Below are 27806 nucleotides of genomic sequence, written 5' to 3'. Positions count from 1 at the left end.
TTGACGTGGATGGAATGATGGAGAAGAGAAGGGACTTGCTTTGTTGAGTCATTGACTTCAAACCTGGGAGGGGGTGGGATCCACCAACAGTCGTTGCCTGCTTCCTGAAATTGCCAAACCAGAAGAAGCTCGGTGACTCAGCTATAATCACAAAGAAATGTGGCGAAGGTATTTCAGTAGCAACATCAACTCCACGCGCACATTGAAGGAGAAGAAATGGGACGCTCTGGTGATCGGCGCCGGCCACAACGGCCTCACAGCCGCTGCTTACTTGGCTCGCTCTGGCCTCTCCGTCGCCGTTCTCGAGCGTCGCCACATCATCGGCGGTGCTGCCATCACTGAAGAACTCGTTCCTGGCTTTAAGTTCTCCCGCTGCAGCTACGTCCAGAGCCTCCTCCGCCCCTCCATCATCAAGTGCCTCCCACATTTCTCTCAGAGTTTTATTATTCATGTCCTTAGATTGATTATCTACCGCTCTTTACAACGAGACTAATCTTTCTCGATGTAAATCTTCATTGCTCATTTTGTTTTTGTTTTTTTTTTGTTTTTTTTTTTTTTTGTTTTTAATGGAATTTGGGATTGAAGGGACTTGGAGTTGGCAAAACATGGGTTGAAGTTGTTGAAGATGAAAGCGGCTACGTTCACACCCTGTGTTGATGGTCGCTATCTTCTTTTGACTTATAATCAGAAGCAAAATTACAAGGAGATTTCCAGGTTCTCAAAACGAGATGCAGATGCTTTTCCAAGGTCCCATTCTTATCCTACTCATCTTTCTGATAAAAATTATTTATGCATTTAGATGCTTGTTCTAAGATTTCTTGTTATTCTATCCGCGAAACCTGAACAAATTCATGTTAGGACTGCTTTAAACTCCGATCAGTGTGAAGAAGATGCATAAGGAACTCATAAGATTGTGTTTGTTTGATTGAAATTGGAGTTGAAGCAATTCTATCCATTGTTTGCTTGGTTTTTATGTCAGTGAATTTGAATTGAATTTATCCCTGGAGTCTACCAAAAGGAAAAAGAAAACAGCAACATTTCGATTTGCAAATTCCATATAATTAAAATTCCAAATCAAATCAAATTCTTGGCAAGCAAGCATGATCTTTGCATGTCCTTAAACCATTTCAAGATTTTGTTTTGTAGGAAAACTAATGAATAAATTTGATGAGGTGGTGATTAACAGTCATTATGTATTGGAAATTTCTTATTTAAGGTATGTTTTGAGAAGGTCTTAAGAATACAGGGAGAGAGGGTCAGTGGTTACTCTTGATCATCTAAGAGGGCTTGGTGATAAACCTTTGATGCAAGTAGTAGGATGGGATCCAAACACCTCAAGTATATAACCACAAGATACCCTCAGGCATTAAGCACAATATCAGCAATGGTACCCCATTTAAATAAAACTGTACTGTTGCAAGCCTAAAACTTTGACAATCTCATATTATGAATGTTTTAGTTATTTGAGTTCTTTAATTTCATGTTTAAATCATCCTCCCTTCAATTTTTAGCAAATCAAAATAGTATCCCTAGAACATTAGCTTTTCAGCTCCTTCAAAGTTTTGAAGATATCCTCCTCGCCTCCAAGCCTAGTTTATTTCAATTACAAATCTATTATCTCTACTAATGATTTTTAGCACCATGAGTTTGTTATGACTGATTTTTATTTCTTTTCATGCATTGTTTTTCAATTTATAGATATGAAAGTCAACTAATTAAATTCTGTGAAGTCATGGATTTTCTTTTGGATTCACTTACTCCCGAAACATTAAATCATGATTCATCTTTTACCGATCGGCTGAGAGACAAGTTGAACAAGTCAGTTTTTTGGGGTCGTTTTCTGCATCGGGTTCTCTCACTGGGGCAGAAAGATTTGGTGTAAGGACTCCTTTTCTCAATCATAAGCAGGGCCCTTTTTCTGGGATTCCATTCTATTGATTTTTATTGATGGAAGCATGAAACTCACAAACTGATAAAACAGACACAAACATCCTCTTATAATACCATGTCAATTCCTCTCTTGAATAACTTATGGCTGAGTATTTGTAGTTACTTACTCTTTCTTAACAACTTACAATTTATTTTGACAGGGACTTTGTGGACCTTCTGTTGTCCCCAACTTCAAAGGTTTTGAACTACTGGTTTGAGGTTGTCATATTATCTTAATCACTTTGTTTAATCATAGACTTACATTGTTTTTGTTGCTAGGTTGAGATGTTGGATGATTGGAATAGCATTGGTAATGAAATCTCCTTGGCTGCTAGTTGCTTGGGTCTGTGGTTTTGTAAACTACTTCAACATTTAAGACAATCCAATTATAGTTCATCGAGAAAACTGAACTTGTGTTTAGCAGCATGGAATTGGGATTCTGGGATTAGTATTAGTATCCCTGGTTCCAATTCCACTGTTTGGTTGCTTAAAGCATAATTGAGTTTTAGACTTATATACCCCAAATCCACCAAATCCACTTGGTAGCATACAGTGAGATTTTGTCCAGATCAAATGAACCTTCTTTGCAACCAAATGCAGTTAATGTTCAATTTCTTTCCAGATTACTCAAATTTAACTTTTTTTTATGTATGCAGTTATTGCTTTCTATATAATTCAAAATTATGGGTTTGAATGAAAAATTTAATAATTAATTTTTACTGAATGGTAGTTTCTAGCTCTTCTCATTGCTAATAGCTGCTCATTCTACCGCTTTTCCTTTATGTTAAAACTTTGTCTATTTTGAACTTTCAAATTCTTTCCTTATGATGCTGTAACATATCATTGTGTTCTGTTATCTTAGTTTCTTCTCATTCATTAAATTTTACTTGGTGTTTTGTAGCAGGTTTTTAAGAGTTCTAATTCTATTTACTTGATTTTGTGGGTACCCTTTATTTTCTCCTAATTTAAGTTAAATTTCAATCAAGGTGGACCTCATCTGCCTTTCCTATTAAAACATATGAACTTAAATATCCATACCTTGCAATGCCATTACATGATGTATTAATATGCTGCTTCTGCGACACTTCTAATCTTTTGGTAGATTGAAACTGCTCTCTTTAAGTGTTGATTGTTTATGCTGAAACTTTTCCTGCACTCCCTTAGAAAGTTGATTTTTGAAATTTTTTCAAAACAGGTGTTCCCGTGTTAAGATTAGTAAAATTTTTATTTTATTTTATTTGCAAAATAGTGTTTTCCATTTATTTTTCTATTTACAGACAGATGTGCTGAAGGCAACACTTGCAGGGGATGCTATCATTGGGAGTATGGTAGGACTTCTACTCTAATCGAACTCTGAAAATTTGTATGTTACAATTTCCAGCTTGATCCCTTTTGTGTGGCAGAAACTCAAAACTCATATTGTGAGAACATGCATTATTAGCTTCAGGGGCATTTCTAGGAATCTTCAACAAAGATTTGAGAAGTTAAAAATACCCTTTATTTCATGATATAAATGAATATCTAAGGCAAGGTAGATTTTAATTTTCAGTTCCTCATTTGAAATGAAAATTTCATTAATAAAAACAAGGGTTTTAAAAACAGCAGTCTCTTTGCATAATGAGAACTACATAATATAAGCATATGCTGCACTTAACTAATTTGGATTGGAATTTGGAAATGAATATTCACTCATTTGATGAAGTTGGGTGGGACACTAGTATTTAAATGGATAAAAAACAAGATCTTGCTACAAACCTTGCTGATTGAAACAACATGGGAATCATAACCCCACCTTTAAGTATGAAAATTGCTGTTATTGATATGATACACAATATTTTTATGGTTTAGTACTAGATTTGTATGATGGGGTTAATGATTATTTGATTGAATTCAGACTTTTTTGCTTTTGAAGAAATAATATTTAATTACTTGGTCTTTTCTATCTTATCTTACAGGCAAGCATCCATGCACCTGGAAGTGGATATGTTCTGCTGCATCATGTAATGGGCAATACTGATGGTGAACGTAATGTTTGGTCGTAAGTATCTCCACTTTGAAATTTATGTAGAAGATGATTATTTGGGCTGTTGTCCATGCCACTCAACTTTTAGAAAGTTCAGAATGTTCTACCCCACCACAATTTCTATGGATTATCATATTCTGCTATGAAAAAGATATATGACTTAATGTGACTAGTGTGGAATCTATAAACTACATTACTATACAAAATATTGGTTATAGAGAATGGAAGGGACAATAACATGAAATATCTGACCTTAAGGCTTGCTCTTGCAATTAAGAACCTGAAAATTGCAATATCTTCAGCCATTAGTTTACTTCTGGTTTGGTAGATCTTCTCATGATTACTTCTCAACCAGATGATATAGCTCACAAGCAATCTTAACGACTCAAGGAAGAACTGGGGCATTATGCTATTGGGTTGATGTAACCTTTTTAACACTATCATAATAATTTCCCTGGAGTGTGTGCACTGTCACTATTTGGATTGCTTCTAGTGTAATACCAATTCATATAACATTATTACTGTGGCGTGAGGATTTTCAGAATATATTATCTCCTTGCTTGGCAGACATTGATATCAAATTCTAGCTGGCATTTTTTGTTTCTTTTTTTATTCCCATTTTATAAGTTGTCTCAATTTTATGTTTCTTAGAGTTAGTTGGGCATGGGTTAATAATTTTTTTTTAGGCATGTTGAAGGTGGCATGGGTTCAGTATCATCAGCTATAAGTAAGGCTGCTAGGGAGGTTGGGGCACATATTGTGACAAATGCAGAGGTGGTTTATTTTAATCAGTCCACTATCCCGATATGGCAACTTTCTGCTCATGAAGAAACAAAATGCATCTTTTTTCTGGAAGTTTGGTATCTGGAGTTGTTCTCTCTTGACTTTCGACTGTTCATCCTGTTGTTTAGGTTTCACAGTTGATGATTGAAGACTCTGGTGTTGTAAATGGGGTTAGTTCAGACTATGGTTGTTCCCACTGAGTTGAAGTTCTATTAAAATATTTAGACATATTTTTTATCATAATAAATATCTAGGTACTACTGGAGGATGGGACACAGGTGTATTCTTCTGTTGTTTTGTCAAATGCAACCCCTTATAAGACTTTCATGGTAAGAAGTTCAATGTTATTAAAACTTTGGGACGATATTAATACATTAAAAAGAGATGTTTTATGATATATGTAAATGAAAAAGGAAAATGCAGATGAGTTATGACGATTTTTTTAATCAAAAGCTATGATTTTTCTGATTCAGGAATTAGTGCCTCAAAATGTTCTTCCAGATGATTTTTTCCATGCTATTAAGAACATTGACTACAAATCTGTAAGATCCCTCCATTGACAACTTTCTTTTATTGATACATAGCAAGTTCTAGACATATATTTCTTATTGTTCATTTAGAATTTCTGGTCCTTTTCTGTTTCTTCTTCTTCTTCTTCCTTTATATATATATATATATTTGGAACTTCTCTTATCTTATGAAGTAGCATGAATATGCAAGTTGAAATTTCATTTGAACTATCGAAGAAGTCAATCCATAACAAGTGATTTGACAAAAGGTTGGGAGACCATTGATGCATCATGTTGAATAGGGGAATCTTTTCTGAATTGAGTCTCTAAGTAGATGCCAGATCAGAGGTGATGGTTTGATTGTAGCAACAATGTGAAGCTGTATCTGAAGTATTTATTTTCAATCTGATTGATGTTTCTCATCTACTCTCCATTACTCTAAGTTCTTGATTAGCAAATCTAATTTCCTTAATTTAATTCTGATTTATTAATACATTAGACAAAACCTTCAACTTGTCAGCTTGAGGAATAGAGGAGGAAAGAGAGAATGGATAGGCAAGATGAATCCACCAAGTGTCTTATTATTCTTGGAGGACATTTTGAGAGTAAAATCTTCACTAACCTATCAAGTATCTTGACATTACACATGATAGGAGATTCTACTAGACAAATTTTGCATCGGTTTGACCATTTATTGAAAATCCAAGAATAAGACATATTGTCAAAAATTGTAGAAAAGGTGGCAACTAATAAGTTAGGGCTTGCATTTGGATATTACCAAAATTAGTGATAGAAGACAATCTTACTCCTTGTGATTTCAACTTCATTTGCTTTAACTTGTTTTGGTCCTTGTTATCTCCTCTCCACCTTCTTAGAACCTTAACTTCTGCCGCAATCTCACTGATCTAGAAATTGAAAACCTTGAAAGACTCATGTCTTCACTCACTCCCTTACACTTGTCTCCATCTGCCGCAGAATCAAGAGCTTGGTCTTTATCCTCTTCAGGTTTACTCTCAATAAATTTTTATTTTCTTACCCTTGTCCAATTTATCAAATTCAATCCCGTTCTTCCTAGTCAAATTTTTGTGGAAATCAAAAGTTCCATTAAAGGTCAAGGCCTTTGCTTGGTTAGTGGTGCACAAGAAAGTAAACACCAATGACATGCTATAGTTGAGAAGACCTTACAAGTTCCTTAGTCCCCATTGGTGCATCTTATGCATAGGAAGTAGAGAATCGATTGACCATATCTTTCTACATCGCCTATTAACATTTGGGCTTTGACACAAGTTTTTTAGTCTGAACCAGGATGGATTGGGTTCTGCCTAGGAGTATATGTGACATGATGACCATCTGATTTAAAGGTTTAGGGTGTTCCATTAGACGCAAGACCCTTTGGCAAATTGCTTGCATCATTATGCTTTGGATTGTGTGACAAGAGAGAAGCGTTAGGATCTTTGAGAAGTGGAGAATGGAAGAGATGTAGGATCTACTTCACTTCTATTCCACCTTGTGGGCTTCGTGTACTATCGCCTTTAGAGGCATTCCACTTAATGTTATTCAACTTAGTTGGCTTTTGGTTTGTAATTCAAAGGGGATGGGTAAAAATGATAAGAGTTGAGTCTAGTTTTGAGGAGATGTAATCTTTGTGTATCCTTAAGTGGCCTATACCCTTGTGTATAGTTCTCTTTGTATAGTGGAGATGTTTGGTTTTACTTTGATTAGTATTCTATATTTTGTGGGGAGGACCTCTCATCTTTCTACTGTACTTTTTTCATAATTAATATATCTTTTGTTTCTTATTAAAAAAAGAAAAAAGAATTCAGTCCTATCATTAAATTTTAGAATTTGAACTAGTGATGCTAACCTGAGCAATGAATGCCTTTATATTTGATGCTAACTGGAATTCATTATCTCATGATTCACATATAACTATATTTATTTAAAGAAATTATCTGAACTTTAAGGGTGTGGATATTTGGGTGGAGCAAAGGGAAAAAACATGGGGTTGACTGAGAGAGAATTAGAGTTTCTGTCTTGTGTGGTAACTCAAAACTAGCTGAGTTGTAACAGGGAACCACAAAAATTAATGTAGCTGTTGATAAATTGCCTGAGTTCCAGTGTTACAAGTTCAACCATCCAGAAGCAGGTCCTCACCATACAGCTACCATTCACATTGGTACTGACAGGTATGTTCATATGCTCCTAAGCCCTCTCTCTCTCTCTCTCTCTTTCTCTCTCTCTCTCTCTATCTATCTATCTATCTATCTATCTATCTATCTAGAAGGTTGGTGGTGTTCCTTTTATCCTATAAGCTTTTCACTTGGTCCTCCGTGGTCTAGGTATGACTTCTTTAGTCTTGACCTTGAAGTATTGCACTGCTCATGCAAGCACAGATAGGAGGGAATGGTGCATTTGGGTAATAGATGGCTAAAAGCCTTTGTTAGCTCTCTTAACCTTTTTTTTTTCTCAAGTAGATTGGAAAGACGGACATGAAATACATACTTGTTTCTGTTTATGCTATTACTATCAATTTGGATCACATTTTAAACATATGATTTTTTTTTTTTTGATAAGCTAACATATGATTTACCTCACCTTCTTGTATAATTGTTACCAGTTTGTTATTTATTGCTGGGGTATTCTATTCAAATTGATTAGCAGTATTGCTTAACCTAGAAATTTAGGAGTTAAACCATTTCCTAGTTTCCAATTATTAGGTCCTGTGCTGTTTCATGAAACTCTGTTTGACATCCAAGATGATGGCACTACTACACCTGCTTACATTTCTTCTGTTGATATTTTAAGTATGGAGGAGATTGGCTTAGCTTGTCAAGATGCTTGGAATGGCCTATCATCACGGAGGCCTGTTATTGAGATGACAATTCCTTCTTCATTGGACAAGACTATTTCTCCTCCTGGTACTATGAACTGTATCTGCCTAATGCATTTATATATTTGCTAATATCATTTGAGGTATGTTATTAGGTTAATGTCTTTTTTATTACTATTGTGAAAGGATGTAACTAGGAAAGATTATAGCTGTATATTTTTGTGATTAAGGAAAGGATTAGGACAATCTTGTAATCAAGGACATTTGATAGAATTAGGTTAGCAAAATTTCTATTCTTTATACTAGGAATATTTGTATAAATATGTGGGTATGTACAGATCGAGATTAAGGAAGAAATTAATTCTCTTACCTCGAGTTCTTCTTCATTCTACAACTATCATACATTTTGAAAGGACATATAGCGTGTTCTCAAATAAATAAAAGACAAGAACGAAAAAGAAAGATGGAAGTAGGTGAACTTGAATTAGCAACCAATTTATTGACCTACCAACTTCTCAATCTGAAAACAGTGTTGCCTGAGCTTCCCCACTTAACTCGTTTTGCATAAAGAAAATTGTCACTAAACCGAAGGAAATTTTTGCTTTGATTTAATGATGACCCTTGAACTAAATGTTAGGGTGTTAGTCTTAAGTTGGCATCCGCTTGATATATATTGTTCACTCATTTCCAAACAGGTTAAGCTTTTTGTAAAATTGTTGGCTTAAAATGGTATTAAAGCCTTTGTTTTGAGGAAGTCATGAGTTTGAACATTACCACTAGTTTATTTCCCTCATTCATTGAACCCATATGCAAGCTAAAAATAGCTTCTTTATTTCCTCCATTCATTGAGCTTATGGGCAAGCCAAAAGAAGACTATCCATAAGGCAGGCTGCCAGCATTTACTAACAACTTAAGTTTTTTAATCAAGTTGGTAGCTTAATGCTAACATATAGAAAGCCTATAAAAACACACATGGACTCTCTCCTCAGGCACAAACATGCATGGAAAGAGGAGGGGCAAGGAGGTGGGAGGGTCCAATCTCCTACTAAATGTGACATGATGTTGTCTTTTATGTTTTATGGCTTATAATACTGGCTTGAGTTTATTTTTTAATTTATCATGGAAATAACATGGGAGCAATTCTGCTGTGAAAACCATTTGACATTCACTATAAGCCAGATGTGCCAAAAACATTAAAGATGCTTCAATTCTTTTTTCAGTAAGATAAGCTGGATAGTCTTCTTCTCCCCTTTTTTTTTTTTCTGTTTTAGATATTGAAGCCTTTTAACGCTGTAGATCATTAGTGCATGCAACAATTTGAAATAAGATTTATTTGGCTTTGAACTAAATACAAGGAACATGCCTGGAGACTTCAAGTCAGAGCTATAATCTTTTGGTTTCTGCTTTCTGTGTTTACTCTGAAGAGGGCAACAATGAAATTCATCTGTTCTAGAAACAGCGAGTTTCTGTCCAACCTGCTGTTTTGCAACAACAAAAGTAAGGAGAAAATGATGTAGTCTTGATGCTGCATTGAGGGCATTATTTACAAAAATGAGAATCTTTTCAAATCACACAATTGATCCTGTTTATTGTGTTACATGCACGCAAATCCAGGAAGTGTAAATCTACTCTGGCATCTTCTTGAGGTTTATTTTAAACAGTGTATGCTGCATCATAAATACTATGCTGAGTCATATATACATGGAATTTTCCAAGTTCAGCTTCCTTTCTCTGGTTTATTCATCTAGATTGAAGGAGAGGGTAGGGGTACAGTGTTAGATTAGCAACTTGAGGGGTTATTGTATGTATTTATGCAAACTACATAGGTTGTCCAAGCAGTTAACATTTCCCTTTGATTTTATTCATAACTTCTGCTATCATGGTTTAATGTACTGTGTTTTATTTTCTTATTCACACAACTTATTGGAGTATGCTAGACTAATAGATTGTGATTTCTCTGTAAAATGATAAATCCATGCATCACATCCAGAGAACCTATCCTTCTTGTAGGTAAGCATGTGGTCAGTCTATTTACACAATATACACCCTATAATCTCACCGATGGTAGCTGGGAAGATCCTGCATACAGAGTAAGTTGGCAGTCTATCTGATGGGATTTATGTGTGTATGAATGCTCTAGGTTCTATAAATAAAAATGAACTATACATTTCCATGTGAGGTGAAACTGTAGTTAGAAGACAACTGAAAAGTTGGTTACTGTACACTTGGTGCTGCTCTTTGTATACATGACATGCTGTTGCAGACCCTGCAGTTTAATGCACTCTATAATTAATCATGTCTCACCTTTGCATCGATGTTTCTAATGTTCCTATGAATATGGAGTACATCCACATAAATTAAATGATAGCTTAAAGACACCCTTTTTGCAGGAATCATATGCAAAAAGGTGTTTCAACTTGATTGATGAATATGCCCCTGGCTTTAGCTCATCTGTCATTGGTTATGACATGCTGGCACCACCGGATCTTGAGAGGGTGATTGGTCTGACAGGTATTACTGCACGACCATTGAGTTCTAGATCACGAAAATAGGCTTTTCTTTCTTTTGAAATTTTCAGCTTGATTATACTGAATATTTGTAGGCAACAAGAGATGTCGAAATGTACATTGAAAATTGAAATCCTGAATATTTGTTTCCCTATAAGCACCAAAATTTAATTCTTTTGGGCATATGGACCAACCGGGTAGTTCTAGAATAATATTTTAATTTTTCTAACATGCATATTAATTATGAGAAACTTTTTTTATTGAAAATAGTTTGTTAAGAATTTGTTTTGAATTTTTAGAATAATTTTAAGTTGTTTTCTATTCCTTTTAGAATATTCTAAGAAACAATTGAAATACAACAAATACTATCAAAACTATTTCACTATATATAAGTGCACAACATTTTTATGGAGACGATAAACAGAGAAAACTGTTTTTAATATTTGGATTCTCAAATAAAATTTTATTTCTGAAAACAACTTAAAACCATTTTTAAGAACTATTATTGAAAACTGTTTTACCAAATAGACCCTTTGACTTACATACTGTGCTTATAACATGTCAAATATTATCAAGTTCTTGACATGTGATAGAAAATTCGTAAGTCTACTTGAGATTGCCAGATTTGATACACTGCTTTGATGTGCCACGCTTGGATGTGAGAAGCATGATAAATAATTGATGGTTTGACTTTGAGCATTGCATATACTGATTTCTGAAGAAATTTGGCAGGGGGGAATATTTTTCATGGTGCTATGAGTTTGGATTCTCTTTTCCTGATGCGCCCTGTCAAAGGATGGTATTTCTCACCACTTATAGTAGTTTTTTTATGTAGATCTTTAGAACTTTAATGTTGAGTAATCCTTGTTATTCCTGTGGATACAGGTCAGGTTATAGGACTCCAGTGAGAGGGCTGTATTTGTGCGGCAGTGGAACACATCCTGGTGGTGGTGTGATGGGGGCGCCTGGTCGTAACTCTGCGCAAGTCGTCATTCAAGATCTTAAAAAATATTACGTATGAGAGTTGGATTTAATGGATGTTATTCTCCACAATATTTTCCTTATTAGTTTCCTTAAGTGGTTGATTTTTGAAATTAATTTAGGAAGATAGCCCTTTTTTTTTGTTTTTTTGGGGTTTGTGTTCTTTCTTTCCGGGTTGAAGGAGAAATATACAAGAACCAATAAAAAGTTCAATGTGAGAGAACACCGTTTTACTTCTGGGTGGTGTTTCTGAGAAAACATATTGGAACAAGGACATGAAGATCATGGTACCAGGAGTGTTCAATTGCCTCATCGACTAATTTATTTATATGCCCTCTCCATAACACCGGGTGAAGCTCCCTCCCGGCACTACGGCGGTGAGATCTCCCAGCTCAATGGGTGCTTGGATTGGGGGGTCCAACCTTCGTCACGGAGTTTCATGCTGATCATCAGTGTGCAGAGTGGCATCCGCCAGTGTTACACAGCTCCCACCGAATTTGCCTGTTCTTGCGTGTAAAGCACAACCCCAATCCATGATGCTGCTCTTTTGTCATATTGGATGAAATTAAATTAAATACTCATCGAATGTATTTCACCCTTCTTTTTATGGTAAACAAATGAAATTGGACAAGGGACACTGGTCACGATACTTCACGCTCTCAACTGAAACCCAAAAAGGAATAATAGAATAAACTATTATTGCCACTGCAGTCCACAACTCAAGGCACTGAAAACAGTGGTGACCGGAGACTGAGAAAGGGAGAAAAATGTGGCGAAGGGGTTTTAGCAGCAGCGCCGGCTGCAGTAACGCATTGAAGGAGAAGAAATGGGACGCGCTGGTAATCGGTGCCGGCCACAACGGCCTAACCGCCGGCGCATACCTGGCTCGCGCTGGTCTCTCTGTTGCTGTTCTCGAACGTCGCCACATCATAGGCGGCGCGGCCGTCACAGAAGAAATTATCCCTGGCTTTAAGTTCTCCCGATGCAGCTACCTCCAGAGCCTCCTCCGCCCCTCCGTCATCAAGTCCGACCTCCATTCCTAGTACTTGTTTGCCTTCTTTCTTTGTTATTTGGAACTTGGCTCACAGACTTTTTTATATAAACCATTTTTTGTTTTCTTGGAATAAAAAGGGAATTAGAGTTAGCAAGACATGGATTAAAGTTGTTGAAGAGGAATCCTTCATCCTTCACGCCTTGTGTTGATGGGCGGTATCTTCTCTTAGGCCCTGATAAGGACCTTAATTATTCTGAGATTTCAAAGTTCTCCAAACGAGATGCTGATGCCTATTTAAGGTGCTGTTGCTTCTTTAATTTCTTTTAGATGATTATATATGAACAGAGGTGACAATAAATTTCTGACTGGACTTCAAATATTCCACTCAGCTGTAAATGTGGAATCTTTTGTTTCTAAATGCTGTACAAATTATACATTGTCCGGTGGTGTTTGCCAACCTTAATTTTGTTTATACAGAATGATTATTTATCTATTTATTTGGTTATTGAATTTGTATCCATTGTTAGATATGAGAATCAGCTAGAGAACTTCTGTAAACTCATGGATCCGCTTTTGGATTCACCTCCTCCTGAAACCATGCAAGGGCTTTCATCATTTAATGACCGCATCAAGAATAATGTACGCAAATCAGTTTTTTGGGCTCATTGTCTGCGTTCGGCACTCTCATTGGGACAAAAAGATTTGGTGTAAGGTTCTTTCTTCTAATCTAAAGCTGGCCATTTTATTTTAACACATCAGTATTTGGTCAGTTACTATTGCAACTACTAGAAACAGTGTAACATATCATAAATGAAAGATACTGAAGGTATCCACTTCAATCAAGTTCACGAATTTGTGTTTGAGTAACTTGATTTTTTGTGAGTTGAAGTCTCAACCTTTGCTAATATTTCTTGGTTGATTTGGACAGGGACTTCATGGACCTTTTATTGGCCCCTGCATCAAAAGTTTTGAATAACTGGTTTGAGGTTGTTATGCAATCTTAAATATTGGCATTTCATCTTAAATATTGCTATTTACTGCAAAAAGTGAAGTTCAAGTTTATTACTATTCTAGTTTGATGTTTTTCCATGCACATCTTGCATCCCTTTGATTCAAAGTTACTTGAAAACTGTGGACTCTTCTGATTTTTAATCCACTAGTATAGATTTAATATTTGATGGAAAAAGAGAACTATATTTACTTCAATCTTTAGGTGGCCTATCTATGAGAACTTCTGTATGAAACATGTTTATATAGATATATTTTAATTTATTTGTTATCTTATATTTCTTTCCCATCAGCTTTACTATTTTAAATTTTTATTTGTTATTTAGTTATAAAAACAAAAAACCTAAAGGCTTCCGCGTATCTTGGAGGCTTAATCTTTGCTTTGGAGGGATTGAGATGCCTGGCATTATCTTTGACAATATTGGGAAGAACAATCAAGGGTTGTCTTTGATGGCCAAATTAAAATATATTGGCTAACATATAAACAAAAGAGTACACGTCCTTGAGCAGTAGAGAACATATGTATCTTTCCATGAATATAGGTACACAGTCACATGTTCAAACAATATTACATTGATGATATAACATTGATACTATAATACTTGTCCTTGATCATAATATAATATGGATTATAAAGAATGAAGTTATAACCCATTGGACTTGCCAACATATTCAAGATGGTCTTGTTTCATTGTTAGATTTTATTGATTGGTTGTGTTAGTGAGAGGGTGTTTTGTGTGCTTGTCTGAGGTGTTTCTGTTTTGTTTTGGCTTCCTTTGTATAATTCTCATGTACTTGGGGTGCGTCCCCATCTCTTTGATTGGCGTCTTTTATATATTCTGGTTTGCCCATCAAAAAGAAAATTAAAAATGAAGTTATAACCTTATTTAGGTCTTATGACAAAATGTATGATGCACAGATTATTCTATTTTAAATATATATATAAAGGAATGACTCGGTTTTTTAGAATTTTCTCTCTGGTTGCCAAGCACGTGGAGGCATTAATGCATGTTGATACTTGTTCAACATACCAATTTCCAATACAGACAGTTATCCTACATGTCTAGGCATCTAGTCTCCATGGCTAACTCACAACAATATTTTTTTTTTTGATAACCGTGGATGTCCGGGCCAGCTTATGCGCACCTCGACTAATCCCATGGAGCCCTGAAGTTAACGACCGGGTAAACCTCCAATGGCCCTGAGGGGTCTCGAACTGGTGACCATTGGGGAGCAAACCCAAGGCCGGACCAACTGAGCTACCCCTCAGGGTTACTAACTCACAACAATATTGGACTCTTTAACTAGTTCATGTTAAATGAAAAAGGAGTTTTCACTGTATTTTCTTTAGTTAAAGGAATTGTGCTTACTGAAATTAAAGAATGATTTCCCTTAAATGGTGAGAAGAGTTTTTGTTGTATTTTTATTTATTTATTTAATAGAGTAGTGTTTACTGACATAAAAATTAATACTCTTTTGCTGATTTTGATATCTACAGACTGATGTCCTGAAGGCAACACTTGCAACAGATGCTGTGATTGGAAGTACAGTAAGAAACTTTTTCTTTTTTTCTAATTTTGTGCATTTGCTTCTTGTATAAGTCATTCTAACCTCACATGCATTCATTTATTTAAGAAGTAATTTTCATTGGTTGCCTCTAGTTTACCTTTTATCTCTGGTAGACTCTGATGTGGTGAGGGATGGTATGTGGAGTTTCTGTGGGATTAAGATTAAATGTGTACAAGTTGAACAAAAGAAAATGGGAACCCATGATGGTAGTGTCTGTTGTCTGACATTTTTATTCTATTGAAAAGGGTTGTGTCTTGTTTTGCTCATTTCACTGCTGCATCTAATGGAATTTTAATATTTAATCTACATTTTTTGTTTGTTTCTTCCTTTCCTGTGAAGGTAATCTTTACCTTGTTCGTTGTATTCTAGATCTTGCTGTGATGTACCACCTTTTCTTATAATTATATAATATTTTCAATCAAGTTTCACTATCATGCTGTGGAAGATTCTGGGAATATTGGGTTCAGGCATACTGTTTTTGGACTGCCCAAGGCAGGTTCATAGGGTGCAGACTCCTCTTTCTTTGCATAATCATTCTTATATAAAGAGGGATTTGGTGGGATTGATTTGAAAAGTTCACCTCTCTCTCCCTCTCTCTCTCTCACACACACATAGACAGATACACAAATTCGCACACAGGCATGCATGCACACACACAGGGAAAGAAGAGATCAAAACAAATGATTATATTTGTTTTATATCAACTTCATTATCACTTAGAGCTTTCAGAGTTTTGTTTTGTACAGTAGACAGTAAAAAATGGCAGCAAGTTCAAGGATTCATAGTAGCGTAGAAAAGAGAATCCAATGCTCTAAGATGGGTTTGTTGTATCCTAGAGACTGCATGTAGGAATCTACTGCACTGGTTTTACCCAAACAAATGCTTAACATTTTTATGAGAGGAACTCAGCCCATGCCTAGCATAAACTATTGAAGATTTTGAGTATTCTTGTATTCTTACTTCTATCATCACTGTCCCATAAGTCCTGTCAGAATTTATTATAAAAACAGAAGTAGACATGACCACCTTTGATAATGCCCTTGAGGCTTGGCTCAAGTGGAAAAGAGTTGGGGAGGGTTTGGGGGAGGTTCTAGGTTCAAGTCCCAGTGGGGACAAAAAATTTACCTATCAAAAAAAAAAAAAAAAAAAAAAAACCTTTGATAACAAGATATGTTGCTTGTTTCAGATCCAATTCTATGAATTTGTCACATTGTTCACAACAACTTGATTAGGTGTTAGACATGTTCTGCTCAGTTATAAGCATTCATAAATCAGTTTGCCTTAATTTTGTGTTGTAGGGAAGTGTCCACACACCTGGGAGTGGATATGTTCTGCTACATCATGTGATGGGAGAAACCGATGGTGATCGTGGTATTTGGTCGTATGTATCCCAGTTTCAAGCTTTATATGAGTATATTTTAAGGTTTTACTGTAAATCATAGAAATAGGAAAATGTAATGCCTATTATTAATGTTTTTCATCATTGGAAAGGTCACTGCTTACAAGAAGTTTGGAATTTATAAAAGCTAAACACTTTGCTTTAGGAATAGCCACTTTGCATGTACAGAATTGTACGGAAGAAAATGGAGTGGTGAACTATGATGGTACTAATCTAAATACGTCAACCTATAAAAAATTGGATGAAAATAATAATGGGCTAATACCGAATCATAATTTCATTATAAATTGGATTTGTTTAAACATGTCCACACAATTCCTACAAGAAAAGGTGGTTTTGACATTATAGGTTAGCCAACAATTTTCTGCCATTTCTTCTAGGCAGGAGTGGAGCCAAACAGGGCCCAGGGAGGCACATGCTCCCCCTGAAAAATGAAAATAAGATAGTGACTCAGGCAAGGATTGAATCCTTGACCTATGTTATGATCAAGATAAGGTCACCACTAGGATAAACTGAGTTGTTTATGTTTAATTTTGGCCCCCTGAAATGAATCTCTTACCCTTTGCATCCCCATAATAAATTCCTTGCTCTGCCACTGCTTGTAGGTATGATTTTCTTTTTTCCTTCTTCCTAATATTTTTTTTTCTTTTTCAGGGGATGTCATATATTCTGTGATATTAGCATTTAAAGTTTGACAAGTTCAATTGTATAGAATGGATTACTATTTCTTCTTCCTCAAGTTCTTGGGCTTGAATACTGATAAAGACATAATTAATTTAATGTCCTCACTTTGATAGAATTCTTCCAAATATCCTTTGTTCTTTTCTCCTATGGATGAGGATGTCTGAGTTGATGTTCTGCAATTTTAGATAAATGTCAAAAGTTCTTGCTTGGAGAACAAGTATACTTGAGAGATGATATTCCTTGTAGGTATGTTGAAGGTGGTATGGGCTCAGTATCCTTGGCTATTAGCAAGGCTGCTAAGGAAGCTGGGGCTCATGTTGTAACAAGTGCAGAGGTATATTCGTTTTGTACTCACTTTTCTAGCTTTCATAATGCAACTTCCTCTCTATGAAGCAAAAAAGTTTGATTCTATGGGAAATATTTACTTTAGTTCCTGTTATTTCATTTGATTGCATCTTGGTCTAAATTTTGCTGTCAGGCACCACCAATATAGACATGCAAACATGAAACTCCAAGAGTTTTTTTGTATTTATTTTTTAAACAAACATCTTTTAATTATATTTTTCTAAAATAATATTCTTTTAAAAAAAATCTGATTAAGGCCCCCCAAAATAGAGCTTATAAAAGAAAAGGGAAAAATGGAAAAGAAATGGCTCAGTACTTAAAACTGCTAAAACTTTCTTGAAGTTTGTTACATTTTTTGAGCAAAGTGTTAGTTTTGAAATCTTCTAATTCTATAATTCTAATAAAAATAATGTGAATCCTGAGTTTAACATGCAGTTTTGCTTTTTAACTATCCTTCTTCCATGGATCACAGTGACTAAGCTGGGATGGTTCATGCTTTGGTTCTGAAACCTTTGTCCTTCATTGATTTCTTTTATATTGTCAAGCTGTTTGCATTGGTATTTTCTGGAGCTATCTCATACTATTGTCAAGTATCCATTTTGTTTTTCAGGTTTCACAGTTGATGATTGAGGACTCGGGCAGAGTAAATGGGGTGAGTTTCGCTTTGCAGGTTCCCTAAATCATGTATTTTGAAGCATGGATGAAACTAATTAGATGTTGGGAACATGGCTGGAATTATTTAGGTATTGCTGGCTGATGGGACACGGGTGCATTCTTCAGTTGTTTTGTCAAATGCAACCCCTTATAAGACTTTCATGGTAAACCTTAGAAGAACCTTTTTTGGTTGACTGGGAGAAGCATGGATAAATATTATTATACCAAGAAACCAATGATCTTCTCAAACTATTGTATTTGGATTTTGATTTTGATCATTGTTATGATTTCCTGATACAGGAATTTGTACCTGAAAATGTCCTTCCTGATGATTTTCTCCGTGCTATTAAGTACTCTGACTACAGCTCTGTAAGCTCCCTGGCTGAATGACTTTCTTTTATTAATAGAAAAGGTTTATGTATTTTGTCTATTAGCTTGACTTTTTTTATTTATTTATGTGACATTGTCTTCACTTAATCTGCTATAGTAGTATTGTTTTGGAAAATCTAGGGGGCATGAATTTGCTTATTAGCTTCATCTATGGTGTTCTATATTGGTGTAGAGTGTTTAACATTCAACTCAGTAATGGTTGGGACACCTATGATTGATAGATCACATAGATGGAGGAATGCATCTCATTTAGTCTTTTTGTTAATTCTGGGCAAAGCTAAGATAATTGGAAATGACATGAGATGATGATTGCACAGTAGGCTGTTTTATTTGTTCGTTTGGCTGACATTTCCCCGCTTTCGAAATTCTTCTTCATCATTAATGAAAGCCATGTCTCATGGTAGGCAAGGGATAAAATTATATGTTTAATGGTTTCCCTTAATTAGTATTTTGACAAATTTTTAGACATTAGTAGATATAAATAGAGAAAATCTTATTAATTCTTCTGTGATTCAAGGCTTTTTTTCATCTGTGAGAGCCAATTCCATTAATCTGTATTTGGGTCTGCCTGTTCTTGTGTTTTCTTACAAAATCATCTTGAGTTTATATGATGTTTCCCGAAAAAGAAATCATGAAAAATTGAAGGCATTTAATAAAAAGGTGGATGAGAATTTGATATGTTGAATGGGGAAAAAACCCTGTGGAATAACCCAAGGATCGTGGGGATTGTGCTAACAACTTGGTCTCTCGTTTACCTATCCATTTTGTGCTGCTTCCTCTGCAAAATGTCAATTTACTCATCTAAAATCAGAATGTCACAGGGGGGACAGCATCAAACTATTTATTTTAGTTGGATTGGTTTTTTTGTTTTTTTAAAGGTAGGGATTGAGCATTGTCAGTCTTATCCAGAGAGGTTAGTGGTGTCTTTTCTCAAGCTTCAGAAATTCAAATCCTTTGAACTTCAGTTGTCAAAAATTAGACAATAGACTGATCTAGGTCATTTTTCCAGTTCTATAATAATACCAAATATGATTAACAAAGAACTGCTTACTGTAGTGGGACAACTTCTTTCCAGTAGTTTTTGTGCTTGGACTGGTTTCTGATTGGCCATTCTTTAGAATATTAGAATTTTATGTGCTGTCATTTGCTGGAACAGGGAACTACCAAAATGAACTTAGCTGTTGATACATTGCCTCAATTTCAGTGTTGCAAATTGAGCCACCCTGATGCAGGTCCTCAACATGTGGGTACCATTCACATTGGTTCTGAGAGGTACGCTGTTAGTTCAGTATGTATTGTTTTGTTGGTTTTGGTTCCATGTGTTTTCTGGTCTGCCTATATCTTGGAAATGTTATCGAAAGAGGGGGAAAAACAGTTTTCAATCTTTAACCACTGTATTGTGTGCCCAATCATAACAAGGGAGAGGGTTGAGTCAGGGAAAAGTTTTCTGCTAATTTTCTGGCCAGTTAATGTAACATGTAGCTGACTTAAAAAATGTTTGAATGATAGGTGTTACTATTTTTGGATGCGCTTTTGCTTCAATTTTTCTAAAGTACTTACTCAGTGGAACAACTACTAAAGTCAGTTGCAATTTGTTAATTGTGACATTTGGATAAAAAGGAAGCTGGCATGAGGTGGAAAAAAGGCTTAATATTTCTGCCATTTATTTCAGCTGTGAGTTCAGGCAGGGAACTCGTATTGCTGCTACAAATAACTGTAGGAATGAGGCTTGAATGATGATGATGGTAATGGTAGTGATGGAGGTGGTTTTAATGCATGATCAGTGAACCACCCTTTTGCTGCTATTTTGCCTTGATCTTCTATAATTTATCATAATCAAATTTTGTATCTCTACTGTTATATTCTTTGTGTTCATCAATGCCGACCAATTTGTTCTCTATTCCCCATGGTTTGAGGATGGATGTTCCCTTTTATCTTTATTTTTTATTTTTTTAGTCATGGAAGCCTAAGCTGTTTTTCGCAAGGTTATGGAGGGTGGTTTCATCAAAGACTTAATGTGGATGGGAGAGGTAGAGTTGGGATTGAGATTTTTCTCCTGTTTTTGCAGATGACTCTATTGTTTTGTGGCGTAGATGGACGTCATAAGACCAAATTTCATTTGCTTTGAGGCGTGAGAATTTAAAGGCTAATTGATTAAGAAAATCACCCAAGAGGGAAGGAGTGGGGGGTGAATTAGGTTTTTGAAAACTTTTATAAGCACACTTAATTTAAGCAAATTATAGAGCGCGATAAATATAAAGTGATAAAAGATAGAGAAAGCAAACGTGGGATATATAGTGGTTCGACACTTTTTGCCTACATTCACTCTCCTCAAGCTCCAACCAAGTGAGTGTTCCATTAAACTGAAGCTTCAACCAAACCTCCAAGTCCTTACAATTGGATTTCTTACTCTAATAGGCACTACAACTTCTTCTTAAAGTATAACCTCAACTTGAAGCACTTCACTCAACCTTACTTCAATACATGGGAGTCAAATGATTCCTCAACCTAGCATAATGAATGTATAAATACAAGGAAATCTAGGATGAATAAATGAGTGCATTAGAAATGGTTTGCAAGTGATGGTTTAATGCACCAAAAGAAGAAAGAGAGTTTTGATGGTGATAAACAGGTGGTTGAGGATGAGGTGGATGAGGTGCACAGATTTTTATTAGGCCTCGATGGAAAGAGTGTTCAGCGGGATGTGGAAGATAAGTTGCTTTGGATAGAGACTAAATGTGGGAAGTTTTCCATTAAATCTCTCTACAAAGCCTTAGTTTTAGGCCCTCTAGTCTCTTTTCCATTGAATGTTATTTGGAAAGCTTATGTGCAAACCAAAGTGAGTTTTTTTGGGTGGGAAGCAACATGAGGAAAAGCTCTTACTTTGAGCCAACTTCATAAAAGAGCGACCTTTAGCGAATAGATGCTATCTTTGCCAAATGCATGAAGAATTGATAGATCACATCTTCCTCCATTGTGCTAAGATAAGGACTTTATGGGTGTTGTTTTTCTCTCTTTTTGGGGTGCAATGGGTGCTGCCAGCCATAGTTAAGGTGACGTTTTTAGCCTGAGATGGGTCATTTGTGGGAAAAAAGAGAAAAAAAGTTTGAAGAGCAGACCCCTTATGTATTTTTTAGACAGTTTGAAATGTAAGGAATAGAATTGCGTTTGAAGATGATGTGCTATCAATCCAAAGACTTAAGAGTTCTTTTGTTTTCTTTTTTTGGTTGGAGACAAAATTGTTCATAAAAGATGGTCCTTCAACTTTAGTTGGTTTCATTGATTAGGTGGGTTCTCATTGAGGGTGGGGTTTTTCTTGCTCCTCTGTGTTTGACAACTGTTTGTTCCAGTTGGGGAGGGGGGAAAGGGGAGGGGAGGGGGTCGTGTTTCTACTTTGTACACTTTGAGTTGCTGTTTTGGCGGTTCTTTTCAATACAATTTTATCTCTTTTATTTATATATATATATAAAAGGTGGTTGAAAAGTTAGATGCAAGTATTCTCTATGCAATAAATGAAGTAGACCTTTCAATTTATAGGTTTCTAGCCGCAGGCACCAAAAAAGGCACCAACGAGCCTTTCTTGGTCAAACTCCGATTTGATCGGTTGACTAGCTGTTGGGCATTAAATGCACTACAAGTGACCATTGGGCTTGACTGGACCTTGACCGGGAAGAGGTGTCCCTCAACTAGGAAAGGGTTTCCCTTGACAGGGAAAGCAACCTTTGTAGAAAAGAGAGAAAGTTGGTGCACCATTTGATTGGGAAAGGGCAACCGATTTGACCGATTCCCAACTGGCCTAGCCAGTTGGGCCTATCCTTGACCAATTGGCCACTTTTTGCCCGAAAACCCATATTTTTCAATTCCTTTTTCTTCTAACACTTAGGTAAGGTCTTTAAGTATCTTAGTAGATCAGGTTTAAATAAAGTGAGAATACTTGGGTTTTAAAAAAAAATAAAAAATTTAATGCATAAATCAAGTATGAAGTGATGCATGATTTAACATAAAAATCCTAGGTGCACCCACATATTGACCTTACAAAGGATTCCTAGGTTTGAATGGTCTTCATGCACAGTTGAACTTGCACTCCTTGGATCCTTTGATGATTATCTTAATTTTTCATTCAAATTTCTAAAATAAAACCTGAAAACTCATCTTGATTTTAGTCATTAGTAAATTAACCATGATTTGTTATCATCAAAACGTGCTTAAGAGAACCCTTGGGCTAACAAAGCGGTTTCTGGAGTTAAACTTAATTTATATAAGGGTGACCTCATCCTGGTTGGGAAGGTGGCAAATATAAAGTTGTTAGTTGCAAAGTGGGGAAATTATCTTCCATTTATTTAGGATTGCCAAAAATGTTAGGTGCTCCTTTCAAATCACTATCTATTTGGGATCTAATGGAGGAAGGTTTAGTTGAATGGTAGTTTGTTGGAAAAGGCAATTTTTTCCTACAATGGAAGTCTCACCTAGATCAAAATAACACTTTCCAGCCACCTTATTTACTTTATATCAGAGCTTTCGATCTCATGGGTTGTCAAGACTAGATTGAAGAAGATTTAGATAGATTTCCTTTGAGGAGGTAGTAATTGTGAGAAAATGTGTCATTTGGTTAGATGGTCAATTGTTTGCTCAAACAAAAGAGGAGGCCTGGGGGGATCATAAGGCTTGTAAAGCTCAAAAAAGCAGTAGTGGGGAAATGGCTTTGGAAGTACACAAAAGAGTAGGATTTTCTACGGAGAAGAGTCATCCAAAGCAAATATGGGGAGGTGGAAGGAGGTTGGATCTCAAAGGTACATGGTAAAAGGTATGAGATCAGTCCCTGGAAGGCTATATGAAAAGGATCCGAAACATTTCAAGCTTGTATAAGCATTATTGTTGGTGATGGATCTCAAATGAGGTTTTGGTTTGATTCTTGGTGTGGGGATCCCCTGTTGAAGGAATCTTTTCCAGTTTTATTTGGTATTTCCTCTTGCTATGATGCTAAGGTAGCTGATTTTTGGGAGAGTGAGAGTAACCATATCATTTGGTTCCTTTGTTTTGGGAGAAATTTTCAGGAGAGAGTTGGGATTGGTGCATGCTATTCTTCAGTGCATTCAGCCTGTGGTAGTGAGGGTGGTTGTGCTGATAGGTTGGGATAGAGGCTAACTAGAAATGGAAAGTTTTTTGGTAAAATCTTTGTATACAAATTTTGAGTCCAAGGGTGTAAGGCTCTTTTCCTAACAAGGAAGTTTGGGTCCCTTTGGTGCCTTGTAAGGTCAGTTTCCTTGCTAGGGAGGCTACTTGGGAGAGAATCTTACTTCTGATCATCTTAAAAGGCAGGTTGGGAGGGAGTTGGTGTTTCCCCTGCAAGCAAGATGAGGAATCAGCCAATGATATTCTCATTCATTGTAGGGTGGTCCATAGTTATGGTCCTTGGCGTTCTCTCATTTTGGTGTATTATAGGTGTTACCTCATTCAATGAAGGAATTGTTGTTAGGTGGGTCTGGAAACTTGTGGGAAGGGCAGGAAGAGGTTTTGGAGGATTATCCCTCTGTCTGTTTTGAATCATATGGAGAGATCATGATACAAGCTGCTTTGCTGTTTTTGGAGAGCTTGAAACTGAAAGTGAAAATCTCTTTTCTTGAACCTTGCTATCATGGTCTAATATGGTTTCAAATTGTAACTTCAAATCCCTTTTAGATTTGGTTGACTGTTTAGGTGAGGTTAAAGATATTGCTAGTGCCTTTGGTCATTGCATACTTTCCATCTACATAGGATGCATCCCCTATTCTTAGGTGCTTTCCAATAAAATCATTATTGCCTATCAAAGAAACTAATTTACTGCAAAATCAGATCTACTATATCCCTAACCTCAGCTGTTGTCACCCTTGTTAACCTTATTTGGCATGGCAGCTAGACGTACTTAAAATTCCCAGCAAGCTGCCATTCTTCAATAATTTGTATCTTTAAATAATCTACTCTCAAATCCTAGCTGACCATAAGTCAGACATAATAATACCATGCCACTACTTGATTAATTAAGCCTTTGTCCAGATCTGCTAATGCCACGATCTTGTTTAGTCCTTACTAAATTCTTTATACAGCCCTAATCCCCCTCCTTAGGCAGCCACAGATTTTACTCTAACAATACATGCATTATTAGGCCCCAGTTGAATCCTTGTTTCTTGGCTTCAGTCTTCAGTTGCCCCCGTATTTTAATCCTTATAGCTATAAAAATTTTATCCTTTCAACTTTAAATTCAAACACTTGGCATATCCACTGTAGTTCTAATAATCTTAGAACTTAATAAATCCTGACTTTGGTTCTTAGCTGTTGTTTGGTGACCAAAATAAGTGCTTTAAAGTGAAAAAAATAGGTGGTCCCATCCATGGAGCCTCTTTGGTTATATGAATTGTTTGTCACATAAAAAATAAATTTCAGCTGAAAACATCTGAAACTTTTTAGAGAGACAAACCTGGTTTCAGACTAAGCGCAGAACACGCCAAGTGAAACGTTTTATCTTTGAAATATCATTTCTACCATCTTTTTTTCACCAACTCTATGCATACCTGTCATTAAATAATAAAACAAAATCCCTATCTGTTTGCTCATGCTACTCTGATATACTATTTTGGTTGGTGAGGCTGTAGATATGTGATTGGGAAAAATGATTTCTTTACAGTTAGCTAAATGACTGGAAAAAGATTGATTTTTGAAATAATACCTTTTCTTTGACCTGTCAATATTCTTTTTTAATCTTTTGCTTGTCCAAAATTATTTGTCTTGAGTCCAGCAAGACCTTTGTGTCTCCATTCTTCTATTGGTATTCAGCCTCTTTATTTTCCCTCTTGTTTTCTTTCCTTTAGTCTAACCGATTTCTTTGCCCAATACAAATCCCATGATACAGGAAAAGTGAGTAAACAGATTCCTACTAAAGGTCTTCAAAATATTGAATTGATGTTAAAAATATATTTAACATTTTTATTCACCTCTCAAAAATAAATAAATAAGTTGATAATTGGCAGTAATAATTTATGTTAAAATTTCAGTACTTATTTTGATAAATACAATCCTTTGGTTTTCTTGTGAATTCCTTAATCTCCTTCCTACATCCATAATTCAAAGATAATCCCGTGCCTTATCATTTCTCTCTTCTTTGAAGTATGGAGGAGATTGACTCAGCTAGTCAAGATGCTACGAATGGCATACCATCACAGAGACCAATTATCGAGATGACAATTCCTTCTGTATTGGACAAGACTATTTCTCCACCTGGTAAAACCATCCTCCTGATGCATTTATGATATTTCATTTCCCATAGCATTTTGCTGTGTTTGTTTGATCTTTTTTTTTTCTAACCTTTTCTGGCATTGCATTTTCTGAGAACAGAAAGTGGAACGAATAACTACCAGGATTTCTGGAATTTGCTCCCATGTTGCAGCAAACTTGCTGAAAAAGTCCTATTAACTGATAATCATCCAACTTTACCTGCATTTGCAGCTTGTTATTTAAAGGCATAAAATACACGAGAGAGATGTTTGTGGGTTGTTTGCTAAATTTTTTCCTCTCTTCTGATATATCAATAGCTGTTTTGTGTTCTTGCCCTGTTATCTTCATATGAATCTTTGAGCAATACTGTATTAAATAGTTCAATGTGTAGTACCTGAGAGGATCTAGAGTCATCCATTGTAAGGTCTTTTGTGCTTGCTTAAATTTGTTTCCTCTCTTTTAATTCAGCAGCTGTTTTTTCTCTGGTGTATAAATATCTCCCTATTTGTCATTGCTTAGTTTCTAACAATCTGACAATCAGCTATATGAGTATTAATTGATAGTTAAATTTCTTTGTAGGTCAGCATGTGATCAACTTATTTATTCAATACACACCCTATAAACCTTTGGATGGCAGCTGGGAAGATCCTGCATATAGAGTAAGTTGAATTTACTAGTTGCCTTGTTCCACATCTGAGCATAGCATGTGAAGCATTAAGATTTTGTTACATTGGTTCTTCAGCCATTTTTAATTTCAAATGTAGCATTATTGTGTTCTATGCTATTGTTGATCCTAATGTTTGCATCAAGTTGTCATAATGGAGTGCAGATCCTTTGTAACAAATAATGGTCTTTGCAGGAATTATTTGCACAAAGATGTTTCAACTTGATCGATGAATATGCCCCTGGTTTCAGCTCAACAATACTTGGCTATGACATGCTGACTCCACCAGACCTTGAAAGGGAAATTGGTCTCACAGGTATTTTTACTCGGTTGGCACAGATTTCTGCACTAATCTTGGAAGGGAACAACTCCCCACCCAAAAAAACACACACACATGCACACAATAAAAAGGAGAAAAGAATGCACAGCAGGAATCTTTTCCTTGTGCATAAGTTTCAGCTTTCTCATTAATTGTAAGTTTATTTGCAAAATGAGTACCAGCATATATAAGAATTGCAAGATGCTTCTGGATATTTATTTTGTAGGAAAATAACAAGTTTCGGTATGAATGGGTATACGGAAGAGACTTGCATCCTATTGAATTCAAGTTTCATTTCTTTATACTCATATCCTAGAATATGTCCAATCAGGAAAAAAAAAAACCTAATTTTAGATTCTTTCTTACGAACTTGAACGTTAGGAGAAGAGGGGTATGAAGGAAATGCTTGTGTGGTATTCTTCACCTTAAATATCCAAGTACAGGTGTTGGTGTTGTTTCTTTGATTTTGGAAGTTCCCAACCTCAATCATTAAATTGTCCACGGGGAAGTAATTTTATTTGACAAGCATGAAAACTTGTTAGCCTGTTAATGTGATGCTCTGTGGGGGCAGTCTTAGATTCTTGAATGATTTTTCACAGGAGGGAATATCTTTCATGGTGCCATGGGGTTGGATTCTCTCTTCCTCATGCGACCTGTAAAAGGATGGTAATTATTTTTACTGAATTGCAAGTTTAGATTTTTCCTGTTCCCCCGTGATTGTGTGGGAAAGTAAGAAACAATTTATGTCTTTGTTTTGGTGAAATTGGAATACAGGTCAAACTACAGAACTCCACTGCAGGGGCTTTATTTGTGCGGGAGTGGGGCTCATCCTGGGGGTGGTGTGATGGGTGCCCCTGGTCGTAATGCCGCGTCTGTGGTACTTGAAGATGTTAAGAAATCATTCAACTGATAATGCTCATTACCTAAAGATATCATTGATATAATAAAATTGGGATCACCTTCTCAGGCC

The 27806-nt window shown here is 35.9% G+C and overlaps 2 protein-coding genes across 4 annotated transcripts; both read left to right on the top strand.

Moving 5' to 3' along the window:
- Positions 1–33: 33 nt before the first annotated feature.
- Positions 34–12193, top strand: LOC100265006 (uncharacterized). Of its 3 annotated transcripts, none has more exons than XM_002266701.4 (16): positions 34–414; positions 586–747; positions 1699–1878; positions 2091–2148; positions 3207–3257; positions 3885–3967; positions 4639–4726; positions 4864–4905; positions 4990–5064; positions 5209–5277; positions 7315–7430; positions 8050–8162; positions 10085–10164; positions 10465–10585; positions 11314–11380; positions 11467–12193. In XM_002266701.4, the coding sequence occupies exons 1-16, from the start codon at positions 158–160 to the stop codon at positions 11600–11602; spliced, it is 1698 nt and encodes a 565-aa protein (XP_002266737.1). In that variant the 5' UTR covers positions 34–157; the 3' UTR covers positions 11603–12193. The 3 variants fall into 3 exon arrangements, with proteins under 3 accessions (XP_002266737.1, XP_019074999.1, XP_059592397.1); XM_059736414.1 differs by having other exon boundaries at positions 298–504; XM_019219454.2 differs by lacking the exon at positions 1699–1878 and having other exon boundaries at positions 35–414.
- On the top strand, positions 11472–27806 carry LOC100259816 (uncharacterized). Its single transcript, XM_002266752.5, has 16 exons — positions 11472–12586; positions 12694–12855; positions 13084–13263; positions 13485–13542; positions 15063–15113; positions 16432–16514; positions 17463–17550; positions 18172–18213; positions 18305–18379; positions 18516–18584; positions 19762–19877; positions 25747–25859; positions 26433–26512; positions 26713–26833; positions 27436–27502; positions 27611–27806. The coding sequence occupies exons 1-16, from the start codon at positions 12330–12332 to the stop codon at positions 27744–27746; spliced, it is 1698 nt and encodes a 565-aa protein (XP_002266788.1). The 5' UTR covers positions 11472–12329; the 3' UTR covers positions 27747–27806.

The sequence above is a fragment of the Vitis vinifera genome, chromosome 4 (assembly GCF_030704535.1).
Source record: "Vitis vinifera cultivar Pinot Noir 40024 chromosome 4, ASM3070453v1".
NCBI lineage: Eukaryota > Viridiplantae > Streptophyta > Magnoliopsida > Vitales > Vitaceae > Vitis > Vitis vinifera.
The sequence above is the reverse complement of the archived record's forward strand: the minus strand, read 5'-3'. Positions and strand labels throughout refer to the sequence as shown.

Bases quoted from the DNA above. Each gene is read 5' to 3' on its own strand.
- LOC100259816 (XM_002266752.5), top strand. From the start codon at position 12,330: ATGTGGCGAAGGGGTTTTAGCAGCAGCGCCGGCTGCAGTAACGCATTG. The intron at 16,515-17,462 runs GTATGTATCCCA...TATTCCTTGTAG, and splicing joins GGTGATCGTGGTATTTGGTC to GTATGTTGAAGGTGGTATGG. The intron at 26,513-26,712 runs GTAAGTTGAATT...TGGTCTTTGCAG, and splicing joins GGGAAGATCCTGCATATAGA to GAATTATTTGCACAAAGATG.
- LOC100265006 (XM_002266701.4), top strand. From the start codon at position 158: ATGTGGCGAAGGTATTTCAGTAGCAACATCAACTCCACGCGCACATTG. The intron at 748-1,698 runs GTCCCATTCTTA...TTCAATTTATAG, and splicing joins GATGCAGATGCTTTTCCAAG to ATATGAAAGTCAACTAATTA. The intron at 11,381-11,466 runs GTATTTCTCACC...CTGTGGATACAG, and splicing joins ATGCGCCCTGTCAAAGGATG to GTCAGGTTATAGGACTCCAG.